The following is a 16,680-nucleotide window of genomic DNA, read 5'->3' on the forward strand; positions in this document are numbered from 1 at the left end:
GGCTGGGAGGGAAGCAGGTGCCCCGGCAGGCGAGGGGCAGCAGCCCCAGGCCTGAGGGCCCTGGAGCCAGGGACAACGGGGTGTGAGTGGGAGGCTTGGACCAATACCCAGGCCCTCTGACCACATTATGGGTTTGGCGCCCACCAGCCTGGGGAGGGGACCCCAAGCTCCTCTCCCCAGTCACTGCACCCCAACACTACCAGGGAGAGCCAGAGGATAAGGCAGGTCACGGGCAGGGACTCCACCTGGGGTCTGCAGTTCCCGAAACGGGCCTCTGATGTGCTCAGCTGTCCACTGCCCCCATCAGAACCACAAAGGGCCACACCCCAAGCGCCATGGAAATCTCACTGAGAAAACCAGAAAAGCAGCTGACAGAGGAGTTGGTCCCCGGCTGGAGAAGAGCCGCAGGTTTCCCAGCAAGTGAGGGGTCTCCAGGTTCCCCTCCAGGGAATGAGTCTGACTCTGCCAGCCTGGCAGTGGAGGAGTCAGCTACTTCGCGGGTCCAGGTGACCTCTCTCATCCTACTCACCCCGCTCCCCTGGCCTGGGGGGCTCTCTGCCACCTTGCCCTGACTGACTGAAAGGCGAGGTGCCCACCAGGCCCCGGCTGGAGCAAAAGTCACAGCATCAAAACCACTAAACAAGGGAACAAGCTGGGGAGACTCGGGCAGGGGGCGTGACCACTGGGACTCGCCCACGGCCCTGAGGTGCCGGGCAGCGGGGGACCCCAGCTGGCCTCCTGGGGCGCCAATGTACATTCCCGGCCCAGCGAGGCCTCCTGCAAGACTCTGAAGTCCAGGAGGGGCCTCAGACTTGGACTTGGGCAGCAGAGAAGTAATCGAGTCCCCCAGGAAGGGGTGGAACTGGCCACAGGGTGAGGCCCTGCCCCGCCGGGGCAGGAGGACAGACGTCGGAGCAAGCAGGGAGCAGTTGGCCCGGAATGATCCTGCAAGGCGGCCACGAACGCACCGGCCCTTTGCACGCGAATTAGGCGAGCAACATAAGGCGAGGCTGACAAGGGCAGGGGCGGCGCCAGGGCAGGTTGGCCACCCACTACCTGGCGACCCGGGACTGGGGACGGCGAAGCGCTCGGGCGGGACCGGGGACGGGGTCTGAGCCCGCGTGGGCCCCGAGGGAAGCCGCGCGCGCTCCTGGGCTCCTGGGGACCTCCGGACGCCCAGCGCAGCCGCTGCTTGGCCGGAGCCGGCCCCACCCAGCGCGCCCGGGGGCCCAGCTGGGCCGGCCCGGGGCCGCCTGCCGCGGCGAGGCCGGGCGCCCGGGGACGTGGCGAGCGCGACTCCCACCCCTTTCAAGGGCACGCGGCTGACCCCCGAGCCGCCGCGCCCCCGCCCCTGTGCCCGGCGCAGGCCCAGCCGCCCCGCCCGGCCCGGCCGCTCTGGCTCCGATCGCTCGCACCCCGCCCCGCCGCCCGCCCGGCCCCGCGCCCTTGGCCTCGGCGCCAGCCGGGCGGGAGCGCAGCCCGCGGGACCCGGGCGCCCCCCGCGCCCCTCACCTGACATCTCGTCCTCGTTCTCCATCTCCTCGGCGAACAGCCGCGGCAGCGCCTCCTCGGTGCCCAGCGGGCCCCGCATGCCCGGCGCGGGGGGGAGGGGAGGTGGGCGCCCCCCTCCCGCCGGGCGCGGTGCCAGCCTTAACTCGTGCGCTGCCGGACGGGCGCGCGCGGCGGGCGCAGCGGCCTCGGCGAGAAGATGGCGGCCGCCGGCCCCCCGCACCCCCGGGCCTCGCCCCGTCCCGACCCCGCGCTCGCCGCCCGCGCCCGCGCCTCACGCCCGGGCCGCTCCACGCGCCGCGCCCCGCAGCCCGAGGCCCGCAGCCGGCGAGGGTGGCGGCAGCGGCGGCGCATGGGGGGGCGGCACACATGCCCGGATTGTGACGTCCAGTCTGGTTGCTGTGGCAACCCCATCCCATCGTTCCGGCAGCACGACTAGTTACCGGCGGGGACAAGTTGGGAGACTAGTCCTGAGCGCCGGGGGAGCGCGGGGCCCGGCGGCGCTCCGGCAGGGGGAGCCGTCGAGGCGCCGCGCGCCCGGGACCCGACGGCCGAGCCTGCAGCGGGGACCGGGCGGCCCGGAAAACGCCGCCCCGGGAACCTCGGCATCCTGGACACGGCTGGCCGCGCCCCGCAGGCGAAGGAGCCCGGCCCCGTCATCGCGGGCGCGGGGCGCGGTCCCCGGGGCCAAGAGCCGCGAGCTCCCAGCTCCCCACCGGCTCCGGCCTCTACCTCTCCGATCCTCCTGAAAGGGCATGAGAAGGAAACTGTGGGACTCTAGATCCAGCCTGGTGCCTCCAGAAAAAGCCCTGCAGGCTGGCTCTTCCCTGCCCGGCACCCTGCCCTCGCTCCCGCGTGCCTGCTTCCAAAGCCCAGACCCCTGGGGTGGCACGGCTCTGCGTGCTCAGCGCCCCAAATCCCCACCCTGAAGCGACACCTGTCGCGGAGAGAGAAGGAGCCGCCAGCCCTGGGTTTTAAGGGTGAAGATGGAGGCCGAAGCCCTGGGAAGCAAGACCAGAGTTTCGAGTGAGCGCGCTCAGTCCCGCTGCAGCGAGTCAGAGCTGCTTTCAGAGCGCTGGAGTTTCAGTGGCCACAAGGTCACCAAGACCAGAAGGGCCAGTAAAGGGAGGGCACCTCCATGTCACAGCCTGTGCCCAGCACCCGGGAACTCCCCTGGAAACCCACGATGCTGCCACCCAGCCATCACCAGGAAGGCACTCCATGTCCTGGCACCTTTGGGGAGCAAAGAAAACCACGTCCACTTCGCCGAGGGTCCCCAGAGCAGCACCTCTTGGGGAGGCCGCCACAACCCAGCCTACTGGCCAGAAGGCAGGGGCACCCAGGGGAGGGCTGGCCAGACCTACAGTAAAACTGCCTCTGGTGCCATCCACACCAACCACCAGCTAGCACCCCTGGGCACGCCCAGGCCCATCCACACGGCCAGGATCCAAGTGCAGGCCGCTGGAAATCCTTCTGCACATATCGGATTTTGTTTTCAATGCTAGGAACCAAACCCAGGGGCTGTCTTAACACTGAACCCCTTTTTAAACAGTGGCACAGTTTTACATTTATTAAAGGTAGAAAAAAACAGGCTCTGCAGAGCAAGTTTGAGCAAAGTAAAAGCAGGAGAAAGGGAGAAAAATAATTTTTTTTAAATATACCGGAGATTCGATAGCCCAGCCCATTGTTTGTCTTTTATTTTGAGACAGGGTCTAAGTTGCCCAAGCTAGGCTTGAACTTGGGACCCTCCTGCCTCAGCCTCCCAGAGTGCATGGGCCACCACACCCAGCTTCTCGGAGCACACTGTAGTCAGAGACTTTGGATCAGCACAGCCAGGCCACCTGCAGGTCCAGGCTGAGAAATCAAAAGGCCACCATCAGTCACCGCGAGCAGCGACCAAGGGAGCCTGGTCACTCCCCGGGAAGGGGTGGCCAGCTCCCGCCAGGGACCTGTGCTCTGGGCCGGGGAAGCCCTGGGCTCCCCACATGCCCACCTCCCTGCCTACCCCGTGCCTTGCTCACAGTGGGCCTTGGGCCCTTCTGAGACCCTCTGCCCCACTGCCAAGAAACTTCGACCTAACATTTCTCTGGCCCCGCCACGTGTGTGCGCAGATGCAGGTACACTCCGTCCACCTTGGCTCCAACCCCAAGGAGGTCAAGATCCTGTGCAAGGCGAAGAGCTCCAACTGCTTCATTCTCAACAATTTAGAGCGGAGATGTTCATCACTCGTGATGCTCTCTCCACCTTGTTCTTCTGGTGCCTGCAGCTGAGTTACACTAGCTAGGGACCAAAGGCAAGACAAAAATTGAGAGGGTAGAGACGGGTATGGAAGCACAGGTCTGGGATCCCAGTACTCAGGAGGCTGAGGCAGGAGGATCGAGGCCATCCCGCACTACATAGCGAGATCATCTCAAAAAAAAAAAAAAAAAAGGAATGGTAGAAACAAATGGGCTTTGACCAGGCCTGGTGGGCACACCTGTAATCCCAGAACAAGGGAGGCTGAGGCAGGAGTATCCCCGCGAGTTCGAGGCCAGCCTGGGCTATACAGCAAGCCCCTGTTGGACAAAAAACTGCAGTAATTTTTAAAAGAGAGCTCCCACTATTGTTAAACTATTAAATGCCCAAGGGCATTTTCATGACAGTGGACCCAAAATGCCTGATGTTAAACATCGATCCCTAAAAAGGTAGACATCCCATAAACCCTGACGCTATGACAAGCCTGTCATTAAGGACAGTCTCGAGACAGGATTCTCATCTTTGCTGACCTCAGCTTATAATTACACCGCAGTGGCAACTCAAAAATCAGAACATTTTTAAAATTATGTTGGTTATAAAATGAGGACCGAGGATGTAGCTCAGTGGCACAGTACCTGCCTGGCGAGCACAAGGCCCTAAGTTCAATTCCCGGGACCTAAGAAGTAAATACAAAATTAAAAATAAACTGGGGCTGGTGGCACATGCCTGGGAGGCTGAGGCAGAAGCCGAAATTCAAGCCCAACCGGGAAACTAACTGACAGCAAAAGCCTGTCTCAAAATACAAAATAAGAAACCTGGTGTGTAGCTGTGTGAAGGCCCTGGGTTCAATCCCCAGTGCTAAAATTAGGTATATAAAATCAAGGATAAGACTTTTTCAAGAGCTGAGCTGCAGTAGTAGCCGATCACTTTACTGGTCTCTAATCCTACACTCTCCGGGTCCTGCCTGGGGCAGTTCCTTCCACCACTGAGGCTGGTGTGGACCCCATGGCCACGAGGGGACCCAGGCTTCTGGAGGGCAGTGAGGTGCCGGTGGCCTGCATGGCTGCAGTGTCCTCCGGATGGAAGCCCCGGTGTCCCTCGACAGCACAGAGACCCAGCTCCAACCAGCCTTTCCCGGGTGTGGATGGCCTGGGGTCTTGGTGAGGCCAAGCGGCTCAGCAAGGGAACCTTGGGCCAGAGCAGGAAGCAGAGCCAGCGGAGCCCAAGGCGGCTGGCAGTCCTAGGCCATATAGCCAGGTTGTGGCCGAAGGAGCCTGGAGAAAACTGCCCTGGATCCCCAAACCCACCCAAGTCGGGAAAACGGCCGCATCAGTCTTCTATCCTGGTTTTTTGTTCCAGATCGGCACCATTAGGGCATCACTGAAAACATCATCCTCCTCCGGCTTCCTTCCGCAGGGCTGGCAGGCGCCCACACTGACGAGGGGCAGCCTACCGCTCACCCCAGACAGCCCGCTTCCAGGGTTTCCTGCTTCCAGGATTTCCGTCCCTCCCCACCCACTCACACCTGTGGGGCTTAGCGGGCAAGATCTGAACCTAAGAAAGCAGGTGCAGCTGCAAATGGTGGTGTGCACCTGTAATCCCAGCACTGGAAAGGCTGAGGCAGGAGGATTGCAAATTTGAGCCCAGCTGGGCAACTGAGACCCTGTATCAAAATTAAAACATAAACGAAGGACTGGGGAAGTAGCTCAATACAAAGGCCCAGATTCAATCTCCAGTACCAGGAAAGAAAGTCACAGAAGGGGAGGCCTGCAGTTTTCTGGAAGGAAAACGTTGTACCTTTAGAAATGTCTGGACTGTAGCACTCGGGGACCTCTCATTTCCGGGCTGCACCACACTCACGGGAAGGAAGGGTATTTGCAGCAACCAGAGCAGGTGAGAACAAGCTTATGCAGCCTTCTGTGACTTTTGAGAACTTAAATCATAGCTTAAAACTCCGCAACTCTGAAGCCAGCCGTGCTGGCGCATGCCTGTGATTTCAGCCCCTGGGAGGCTGAGGCAGGAGGATCACCACAAGTCCAAGGCCAGCCTGGACTAGGTAGAGAGAGATGCTGTCTCAAAAATGAACAGAAAAAATCCTGCAGGGCTGTGATGTTTCTGTGCTCTGCCATTTGATGGGGCAGGTGAGGCACGAGGACCGTGGGCTAAAAGCTGCCCCGGGCACTTTTACGGGACCGTGTGCCCGTATCAGGGAGTTCAAGCCCCCACACGTCCCGACCAGAAGGCACAGTGTGCAAAGCTGTTCTAGAACTCAGTGCATGGCAGCTCCAGATCTGAGGCCAAACTGCAGAGTGAAGAGCACACTAACAGAGGTCTCTTTCCCTCTGTACCCAACGAAGAGCAAGGTACTTGTCAGCTCAGCTATTCACAGTGAGGACGAAGTTTAACGTGAACATGCCAGTCCTGTCAAAAACAAGGCTCGCACAATAGTAGCCATGTGTTAGCCACTTTAATATAAAATGTGATCAAAACCCAATTACAAGAGTTCAAAAAGGCATAGAAAAAACAGTAAGTTTCAATTTTATTACAAATCTCAAAATCTGGGATGTTTCTTAATGCTAAATTCAGCCCAGACCCTTTTTACAACCAAACTGAAAATTACCACATAGAAACATCAACGGAACAAGTAAAATTTGCAAATCCAAGCCACAGACTTACAAAGTTAGCATCACGGTAAGAACACAATCCAAGACAACCCAGACCTCCCTCAGGTTTGAAAGAAATCCTGCCTTCCATGAGGAAATCTGCAAACAATTCTGCTTCAAGAGATTTGCATAGAAATGGAAAACGAAGAGCCTTTGCCACAGGTGAAATTGCAGAGCCCCGACGTGCCAGACTCAATCCTAGAAGGACTGCACATTAACTTGGAGCCCGGACAGAACTTAAACATTTCATTTCCAGTGGAGTCAGCTGTAGACAAGCTCTTTAAAAATGTTAATTTTCATGCAGAACTGCCTGGATTTCAGAAGGGCTCCTAAGGCATCGGGGCTCTTCAGTCGCCCTCAACACCTTTAGGCGAGGCTGCTTCTTCACCCCAGTACCTAGCAGGCCATCAGTTTGTGTCTGGACCTTTTATTTGGGGATCAAACCCAGGGCCTCAAAGTTAAACAATCACTCTGCTACTGAGCTACAACCTCAGCCCATCTGTAGCCTACTTGACAGGAAGTCCATTTGGAGATTTAAGAGGCAAGCAGGTTTCCCAGGCAACTAACCCCACTCCTCCTGCCCTAACGGGCAAGCCCGAGCCCTGGGCATGGAAGGGCTCCCACCTGAGACAGGCCACACCTGGAAGCTCTGCCGCTGTCTCCAGCGCCCTCTGCTGGACACCAGAATGGCAAAGACTTGCAGAAGCCACAGTTTACAAATTCATTTCTGTACACATTTACTTCAGAACTTTCACAATTGCTCTCCGAACCCTTTTATGGAGAGCAGAATATGCAAGAAGGCTAAAGGATCACATCTTATTTCTATAGGAAGAAAAAGGATTAGCATATGTAACTGTGAGCATCAAGAATAACTTGGAATTAAAAAGTAGACAAATGTCCCAGAAACCTGCATTTTATTGACACTGCCATTTTCCTGGAAAGAAATCACCTATCTTGCTTTCCATGACTGAGGAACCACATTATATACTCACTCCTGAATCTTCCTTGGAGATCACATTCAAATGAAACTGAATGTTACATGTTTTAAAATAAAAGGACAAGTCTGCTGTCCATCTCCACACCCTCCTCTACCGGCTCAGGGGTGGATGGTTCTCAGTTCCCTCAAGCAGCCTCCTCCTGACTTTCTGGTGTTGCCACCCTGGGAACTGGAGTTTTCAAGCAGAAAAAAAGTCTAACTGTAAGTGAGCAGCAGCCCAGTGAAGCCCATGGCTGTGACTGCCAATTTCCCCGTCAATCCGTACTGTAGAGATACAAGGATATACCACCGTTTTGGTTCCCAAGTTTTATTCAAGAACTCATAAAAAATATTCCAGACAAAGGAGTTTTAATCCTCATCTTCCTCCTCCTCTTCATCCTGGTTAATCTGGAAGTAACGTAATTCGTAACTCTCTTTGCTGTTAGCAACTACGCGCAACCAGTCACGTAGATTATTCTTCTTCAAATATTTTTTGGTGAGATATTTCAAATACCTGCAGAAAAAGGACACTTACAGATGATCTACATTCTCAACATTTCAACTTTCTTACTCCTTTTTTCAGACAGGGACTATGCTGTGTGGCCCAGGGTGGCCTCGAGTTCCAGGCCAGTGGTGGCACTCAGGCCGCAGCGGGCAGTCTGGACACCTAAGAGGTCCCCATTGCTGCTCTCAACACTGCTCTACCAAGGGGGTGCAGGCTGGCAGTGGAGTCTCAGGCCTGGGATGTGCCAGGCAGCACCCAGCATGTGACGACAGCACCCCTGCTGGTGCCCTCTCCAGCAGCACTCTGCTTTGGGGCTTTGTTCTTTCTGGGTGGGTCTGATTATATGGCCTGGGCAGCTCTTAAACTCCTGGCCTCAAGCAGTTCTCCTGCCTCAGCCTACTAAGTAGCTTGGACAGAAGGACATACAACCTTATGAGATTTAAAGGGAAGTTTTTGGTTGTTTGTTTTTTGAGGTGCTGAGGTGTTCGGAACCCAGGGCTTGGTGCGTGCCCAGATCTTCCTAATCTATGCCACCTGTCGCCTTAGCTTGGGTGGGTGCTGCTGCTCTGAAGGCGGCTCCACACCCAATCCCACTCCAGCAGGCCCCCAGGAGCCGGCACTGTGCTTTCTCTTGAACCTCTTCTGCACCCCTGGGCCAGCCATAAAGGGGAGGGAAGAGGGGCTGCAGTGCCACGCAAACCCTGCCAGGTAAATGGGCAGGGCCGGGCCTTGGCTTGTCCCACCCCAATACCAGCCCCGAGATGTCTCTTCAGCTGCTGGGACAGCTGTGGGCTGCACACACCCGGATGTTAAAACCAACACACTCGGCCTCTCTGGGAACCACGTGCTGGTGGGTGGGCGGCCAGCAGAACCCGGGCAGGGCTGAGGGCTCCGCTCCACCCCCGTCAGTCAAGTGGTCGTTCAGCTGCCAAGCACTCCGCTGTCACTTGCGATTCCCATCATACTGTGTTCCGAGGGGGGCTTCACCCACAATCTCAGGCAGTTTGACAATTCTCAGAATGTTAGAAAAATCACCAGTTCTGAGACAAGACAAAGTTGTAGATAGGAAACACTCCCACATGTTTCAGGAAAATAAAACTAATAAAACTAAAAGTAAAAAGGAGCCAAAGCTGGGCACAGTGGTGCACTCCTGCAACCCCAGCGCTCTTTGAGGCTGAGGCAGTAGGTTCGTAAGTTTGAGCCCAGCGTGGCCAACTTGGCAAAACCCCGTCTGGAAATAAGGAAAGGAGGGGAGGTTCCCAGTACCAAGGACCCAGGTCCACAGTGTCCAAAAAGGGGGAAAAGCCGTACAAGACAAAAGGCCCCTGCCCTGGGTAAAGAACAGAAAACCTGTGAAGACTGAGGACAGGGCGCTGTGTCTGGCTCCTCCTCACAGCTCCCAGTGAAGGGGGCACAGGAAGATGGAGGAACCCTCCCCACGGGCAGCACTGGCCGAGGCCCAGAGGCTGGATGGTCTGTGCATCCCGGGAAGCCCCGCTGCAAGTGTGCTGCTGTCACATTCCCTCCCAGCACACGGCTCACAGAGGCCAACCACAGCCAGCACCCGGCAGCACCCAGTTGCCCTGTCTGACTCGGTGGAGGAAAGCTCGTGCGCGCACGCCCAGACTCTGTGAGGTGCCTGCAAACTCGGCCACCCACCTTCGAAGCACCATACCAGGGCGGGGCCCAGGCCCGTCAACTAAGCTGCACCACAGCCCTTTCTGCATTTTATCCTTAGACAGGGTCTTGCAAAGTCACTAAGTTGCCCAGGCCAGGATCAAACATGTCATCCGCCTGCCTCAGCTTCCCAGCATGCTGGGATAGATAACTGGCTGGACTTGTGAAGCTTTTCAACCTCACCCTACGGAAGGAGGAGGGCAGAAGAATGCCTCTTGCTGAAGAAGAAAGACGGGCCTCACAGGAATGAACTGGAGAGGTTCCAGTCTGAGCTGAGACCCCTGGTTCCTCATCCAGGGCTGTAATAACCCTTATGGAGAAACAAAGTGGGATCAGCACTAAAAGGTCTGCCAACTATGGTGCCACATGCCTGGAATCCCAGCATTCCGGGAGGCTGAAGCGGGAGGATCCCAAGTTCAAGTCCCATCTGGCAAAGTCAGCAAGACCCTGCCCCAAAATACAAAACAAGCCGGGCACGGTGCTATAAGGCTGTAATCCCAGTTCTGGGGAGGCTGAAGCAGGAGGATCACCACAAGTTCGAGGCCAGCCTAGACTACATAGTGGAGACTCTCTTTTTTTTGGTACCGAGCATCAAACTTGGGTCCTTGCGCTTGCACAGCAGGTGACGAAACCACTGAGCTAAATCCCCGGCCCCTGGAGACTATCTCTTAAAAAAACTGAAAAGTCTGGGCACTGTGGCACACACCTGTACAGTCAGCTTTCGGGAGGCTGAGGCAGGAGGACTGCTATAAATTTGAGGCCGGTCTGTACTACACGGCAAAACCCTGTCTCAAACAAAGTACAGATCTCGTCTCCACCTGGGGCAGGTATTTCAGTAAACACAGCCTGGGTTACACAGTGAGACCCTGTCTCAAGACACTGAAAAATAAAACTAACAAAAGAGGGGCGGGTGGCGTGTGGTCAGTGCAAAGGCTGAGTCCAAAGTTGGACTGCATATGCTGATACTCATTCACGCCTCACACCAGAGCCGGTTCCAGTCATGAGCAGCTGTGACTACAAACAGACCCTTCCACAGCGGCGGGCCAAGTAGGGGACAGCCCCGTGTACCTTTTGGAAAAAGGCACCTCGGAAGTCACGGTGATCTTGCTCTTGCTCCTTTCGATGGTGACCACCCCTCCACCGAGATTCCCGGCTTTGCCATTCACCTTGATTCTCTCCTGGAGAAACTGCTCCTGTGGAAATCACCAAATGGATGAATTAGTGAAGCGGCAGGTTCCCAGTCCAATGGCAGGACAGTTTCTGACAATGCAGATGCTTTGTTTTGTACCGGGGATGATGGAACTCGGGTCCTTGCGCTTTCAGGGCAGGTGGCGGAACCACTGAGCTAAATCCCGGGCCCAATGCAGTTGCTTTTAAAATGTTGTCTTTAGGGCCGTGGATGTAGTTCAGTGGTCCCACTGTCTGCCTCGCAAGCGCAAGGTCCCCCCAAGTTTGATCCTGGGTACCAAAAAAACAAAAAACAAAAACAAAAACAAAAAATAAAATAAAATAAAATAAAATGTTGTCTTTAGTGATCACAAATCAGCCATTCGGTCTGAAATCCAGGAACAGCAGGGAGGAATGGCACCCTATTGACACACACTATGAAAGTATCCAACATGACACAAGGTGAGACATGGCTTCCCATGGAAGGCTCAGCGGGCAATATGCTTGTGAGTCAAAGGTAAAAAGCAGACAGGAAGCCAGAATAATAGCACATGCCTGTAATCCAAGCTATGTGGAAGGTTGAGGCAGGGGTGTTTCAGTTTGAGGGGAGCCTGGGCAACATAGCAAAAATTTGTCTCAGGGGAAAAACAAAACAAAAAACTACTGGGGTGTACCTCAGTACTGCAATATTTGCTTGGCACACACGAAGCCATGGGTTCAATCCCCAGGACCACAGAAGAGTAGACAAAACACTCAAGGTCAAACTTTTGTAAAGAACAGGTAACCAGTCCCAGGTGTGGTGGGGCACGTCTGTAATTACAGCACTCCAGAGGCTGAGCCCTGAAGCTGACTGCTAAACAGACTTCAAGGCCAGGCTGGAATATGTAGCTAGATCCTGTCTCAACAAGAAAACCAAACCGCCAGATGTGGTGGCATACACCGGTAATCCTAGCACTTGGGAGACTGAGGCAGGAGGATCATCAGGAATTCAAAACCAGCTTGAACTACACAGCAAGACTCTGTCTCAAAAAACCAAAAAAGAACCAACGAGCAACTTATGAAGCTAAGGGATATTAGGCACTGTTCTCAGTACCATCATAGAGAGCAGAGTAGAAAGAACAGAGACGCAGCAACCAGCACAATCACAGCTGTGCCCGGCCCACAAGCACAGCTCAAAGGAGGCAGCAGGCCAGGAGCCCAACACCAACTCTCTTCCAACCCCTAGTATCAGCTGGTTAGATGGGCCCAAAAGGGACCCTTTCCTGTGTGGTCTTGCTACTGTGGTGAGAATGTCCCTTTTAGTACAAATTTGGAATCCTCAGGACTGGGGTTGTGGCTTGCTGGCCTTGGGTTTGCGCCTCAGCACAATTTTAAAAATTACAGTTCTTTTAGCTGCAATAGAAAACATGTGAACTGCAGATGGGGCAGTGACTACATCAGGAATTTTCTGCACCCTTAAGACACATAAATGACTTGGGTGTTCTACCTATGGAAGCTTTTAGGACAGTGGTGGCAAACCTATGGCACACGTGCCACAGTGGGCAGGCACGCAAAGCCCTCTCTGTTGGCACACAAGCCAAGTTGCCCAGCACTGCCCCAGCAGCTGAGCACAAGGTAACAGCACACACAGGACCCATGCACGTGCTCGCAAAAGAGTAGCAGGGCCAGGCAATGATGTCATAAGCACTGTGGACACTCGGTCTCTAAAAGGTTCACCATCCCTGTTCTAGATGCTATTCATACACATATGCTAAGGAAATGGCTTGTAGGGAAAGGATGCAGGGAGAACAGCAGGGCAGAGCCAATGCGTAGATACCAAACGGGAAGAAACCACCATGGTTAGAAGGGAAGAGGCCAGAGAAAAGCATGAAGCCACAGGGGAGGGAGCTGAGCCAACTGAGCAACTTGAGGGACAGGGATATGACAGGTATCTGCGGGAAGGCAGTGAGCCACAAGAGGTCACCCAGTTCCATCCTGTACTACTAGTGGCCACAGGCCAAGCCCATACATTTTTTTTTTTGGTACCGGAGATTGAACTCGGGACCTTGTGCTTGTGAGGCAGGCGCCGGAAACACTGAGCTAAATCCCCGGCCCCAGCCTTCACATTTTTATCGCGCGCGCACGCGCGTGTGTTAGTGGGGGATCAAACCCAGGTGCCTGCCACTGAGCCCCAGTCCCTCAGAGCCTACATAATAAATGTAACTTTAGGAGACTTCTACACTAAGTCCACTTCCCTCGAGCGGGGCTGTTGGAGACAGAACTAAATAAGCTACAAGGAAAAATGCAGCAGTGAGATGCTACAATTCAACATTGAAGTGAAATACGGTAATACTGGGGGAATGGGGCCTAATATGAGGCAAGATGTCAAGACAGCTTGAGGTATAAAAAAAAGCTCCGTGACAATTCAGCAAGCAAGATATTTTAACCACTGAAGCTAGGGAGCAGAACACAGCAGACGCCTCAGGGGCTGCTGCCTGATGACCCTCAGTCCCAGTGAGGCCCAGGAAGAGGCTGGCAGGGGAAGGGCCCATCACTGACGTGAAAACCCAAGTGCAAGGGCGCTGCTGCACCTGATGGAGTCTGCCTGTTTCTTGCTAACTTTTAAAACTATCTTTGAAAACTAACAGAAAGAGAAGGGAAAGAAGACAGCTCTCTAGCACCTGCATCCCAAGCCCATCTTATTTACTGGAACCTCATCTCACTCATTCTTCACAAATGGCATACAGGACAGTGAGCCTCAGAAACAAATAACTTGCTCACACTCCAGAGTTAAGTGCCAAAAAACTGTGTAACTGCCTGCAGCCATGAACACAGAAATGGACTCCAGGTTTTCTTAATAGTTTCTTTTTTGAGACAAGGTCTTCCTATGTAGCCCAGGCTGGTCTCCAGCTTGAAGCGATCCTCCTGCCTTAGCCTTCCTAGTGCTGAGATTACAGGCGTGCACTACCATCCCTGGCTCAACAGCATCTCAAAAGGTCCATGACTTCTCAGTCAGGAGCGGCAACTGGAATGTAACTTACGAAATTGGCAGCATCCATGATTCCATCTTCTACAGGATGTGTGCAGTCAAGGGTGAACTTCAGGACCTGCTTCTTTTTTTTGCCCCCCTTTGCCACAAGCTTTTTCTAAGAAAGCATACAGATAACAGAGATGAAACTGTAACTAGTCAACAAAAATTAGCAGAACCAGAAACTTCAGACACATAAAAGCTCACACAATACATAATCCACGGAGATGGGGACCCTCACAAGAGCACCAGAAGCAGCACTCCCCCCAAGAGCGGCAGCATCAGAAGATGCTGCTCCATAAATTTAAGCACCTTGGGGGCTGGGGAAGACCACGACTTCTGAATGAGAAAATCATTCTAGCCCTTGACCCAGTCAGTATCTCCCGCCTCCCCAGTCTCTACGAAGGTTAAGGGATTCCCTTTGACTTGACCTAAAATTTCCCAACACATTTAGGTGCCAGGATTAGAGCACAGCCATCTAAATGAAAACACAACTAGAACAATTTTGTGTGAAATCAATCCTTGCCCTGTGTCTCCAGACTAGGGTCCTCATCCTTTACCCCTCCTCCCATAATCCTGTCACCCCTACCTTCTCAGGAACAGCACACAGAACTGCCAAGTATTCTGGCTGCTGGTCCACTGCAGCTTGGACAAAGTTAAGGCCAAAACTTACAACTTTATTTTAACACTGCTGTCAACAATTTCTGGCCTCCTGTTAGCCTTAACTTACGAATTAGCATTTTCAAACCACCCAGTAAAGCACATTGTATGAGGTTGCAGACTAATAAAGTAATATATCTGTAGTTACCTGTATTTTTACCTCAGAAAGTTTGCACAATCTAAAAATATCTTTCCAAGAATGCATCTTACCTCCCTTCCTGTTTGAAAGACCACCTAAAACGTATCAAACTGGGTCAACTTTTTATACAGCCACTAGCAAAAAAAACCCTCATTCTTTTACAATGTATCTTGCCCGTAACAAAAGGATTACTTTAAAATCTACCCCAGAAACACACGATTAGCAAGCAGACCCACCCACAATGGGCTTGGCAGCTACCACTGGTACCAAGGTTTTAAACTAGAAACATCCAAATGCACAGGCGTATTTACAAGTCCGTCCAGCCAGAAAGACTCTAGAGAACCGGAAATATAAGCCAGGAAATCCCAACTGAAGAATAAAATAGGCTCACAATCAACTCTTTTCAAGTAATCTGCGAGAAGTGCAACCTGCAACCAAGGTGGCACGAGATGGCCACACAGCCTAGCCAATGCCAAAAGGGGTCTGCAAGGCTGCACCCTAACAGACTAATTTCCTCGGGGGACTCAAGCTCAGGGCCCCTCTCTGAAGCCAGGTCACCCTTCAGCGATTCATTTTCCCTCATCTCGGCCATGGGCTTCCGAATGTGCGACTCCCCGGGGTGACAAGTCTCCCCTCATCTCCGCCCCTCGCCTGGGTAACCAGATCCAGCGCCAGGAACCAGGCAAGCGCGCAGCCTCCGGACTGTAGTCCTCCGCTGGACCTGGGCAGGCGTCCGAGCTGCCCCCGGGGCCTCCGAGAGCACCCTGATCTCCCACAGAGGGCCCAGGCAGCGGCCTCCTCCGCCCACAACGTGCTGGGCTCGGCGGCTGGCCCGGCCAGCCCCGACTGGCCTGCTAGTCCCCCGCGGACGGACGCTGCAGGGCGCCATCCCCCGCGAGCCTGGGCCTCAGCCAGCCCGGCGAGGCCCACGTGCGCCCGCAGGAGCCAAGGCCTCACGCGGAGGTATACTAACCACGGGCGCCATGGCGGCCGAGGGATCAGAAAGGGAGGCGAACACAGTACGCAGACGCAAAGAGCCGCGGCACGCAGGGCACGCAGGGCCCAGGCAGCACTAATCGCTCGGCCCCGCCCCTCGACCTCCGTTTCTCGCTCGGCTAAGGACGCTCGGCGAGCGATTGGTTTTACCTGAATGCAAAGTTTGTCCTCTCCAGGGCTGGAGGGAGCCCAGGATGGAGGCCGGGCGGACTGACCCACTGCGGGCGATCGGAGGGGGGGAGCCAGACTGGACGAGCCCAAAGAGAAATAAACAGGTTAGCTGTACTTTAGGAAGTCTTGGGGGGAAAAAAAAAAGAATAGGTACATTCACTAAGCCAAAAATTACCAGCTACTGAGATGGGGCTGGACCCTACTAACGGAGAGGGTGGGGAAATCCCTTCTGGCCCGGGAAATTTAGTCGGTCGGAAGTCCCAAGGCTCGAGACCACGCTGGCTTAATCCTTCCTAAAGAGTTTAGGATACTCGTGCCCCGGGGCTGAGTCTTACCTGACAGCCTGGGTTCAATCCCCAGTACAAAATAAAATCCCAGTTTAGCTCTCTCTCTTTCCCCAGTACTGGAGTTGAACTCAGAGCCTTAAGCATGCTAGGCAAGCTCAACGCGAGCTACATCCCCTACTCCTTACCCCCTTTTTTGTGACGTAGGGCCTCACTGAATTGCCCAGGTTGGCCCCAAACTTGCCAGCCTCCTGTCAGCCTCCATACCTGGGATCGCAGGTGTGCGTGTGCGTGACCACTCCCAGTTTAGCAAGGGTCTTCCTCCCTAGCTCCACAGCCATGGACTGGACCACTCTCATCTCCTCAGACCCCCCTTGTGTTGGGGAGTCAGATTTCAGGGTCCTGAGTTCTGATCACTCCGTTGCATTGGCACTCTCCGCTGTCATTACCTGGCTTCAATACACTCCCCAGCAAAAGCTCAACCTGTCTTATAATCATTCATTACAGGAAGCACCTTATGCTGACTGGTCTAGGTTCAACTCAGGCCTCTGGTGCCAGATGACTGTGCTGCAAAGCCACTCGCTGTTCTTGACTTTGCAGTTGTTTTTGTGAGATAGAGTCTCATTTTGTAGTTCAGGCTGGCCTTGAACTGGTGGTGATCCTCCTGCCTCAGCCTCCCAAGTGCTTGGAT

General features: G+C 54.5%; 2 protein-coding genes across 7 annotated transcripts in view; both read right to left on the reverse strand.

Moving 5' to 3' along the window:
• Chd5 (chromodomain helicase DNA binding protein 5) overlaps positions 1–1,696 on the reverse strand; it is a 47,851-nt gene extending 46,155 nt beyond the window's left edge. For 3 of the 6 annotated variants that reach the window (XM_004863733.4, XM_087214586.1, XM_004863735.4), the window contains exon 1: positions 1,513–1,693. In XM_004863733.4, coding sequence (XP_004863790.1) covers positions 1,513–1,591 — 79 coding nt within the window. In that variant the 5' untranslated portion in view covers positions 1,592–1,693. Of the gene's footprint in view, positions 1–1,512 lie in introns of all 6 variants that reach the window. The other 3 variants (XM_004863734.4, XM_004863732.4, XM_004863736.4) reach the window with 3 other exon arrangements.
• A 4,498-nt stretch (positions 1,697–6,194) lies between these two features.
• Rpl22 (ribosomal protein L22) lies at positions 6,195–15,636 on the reverse strand. The gene is made up of 4 exons (XM_004863731.3): positions 15,512–15,636; positions 13,753–13,857; positions 10,634–10,758; positions 6,195–7,897 (listed from the first exon to the last, which is right to left on the reverse strand). Exons 1-4 carry the CDS (start codon positions 15,521–15,523, stop codon positions 7,753–7,755), a joined length of 387 nt encoding a protein of 128 aa, XP_004863788.1. The 5' UTR covers positions 15,524–15,636; the 3' UTR covers positions 6,195–7,752.
• Between the last annotated feature and the right edge of the window lie 1,044 nt (positions 15,637–16,680).

Source organism: Heterocephalus glaber, unplaced genomic scaffold (genome assembly GCF_053883595.1).
Source record: "Heterocephalus glaber isolate CG9 unplaced genomic scaffold, H.glaber_assembly_v1.0 deba00001447, whole genome shotgun sequence".
In the NCBI taxonomy this organism is placed as follows: domain Eukaryota; kingdom Metazoa; phylum Chordata; class Mammalia; order Rodentia; family Bathyergidae; genus Heterocephalus; species Heterocephalus glaber.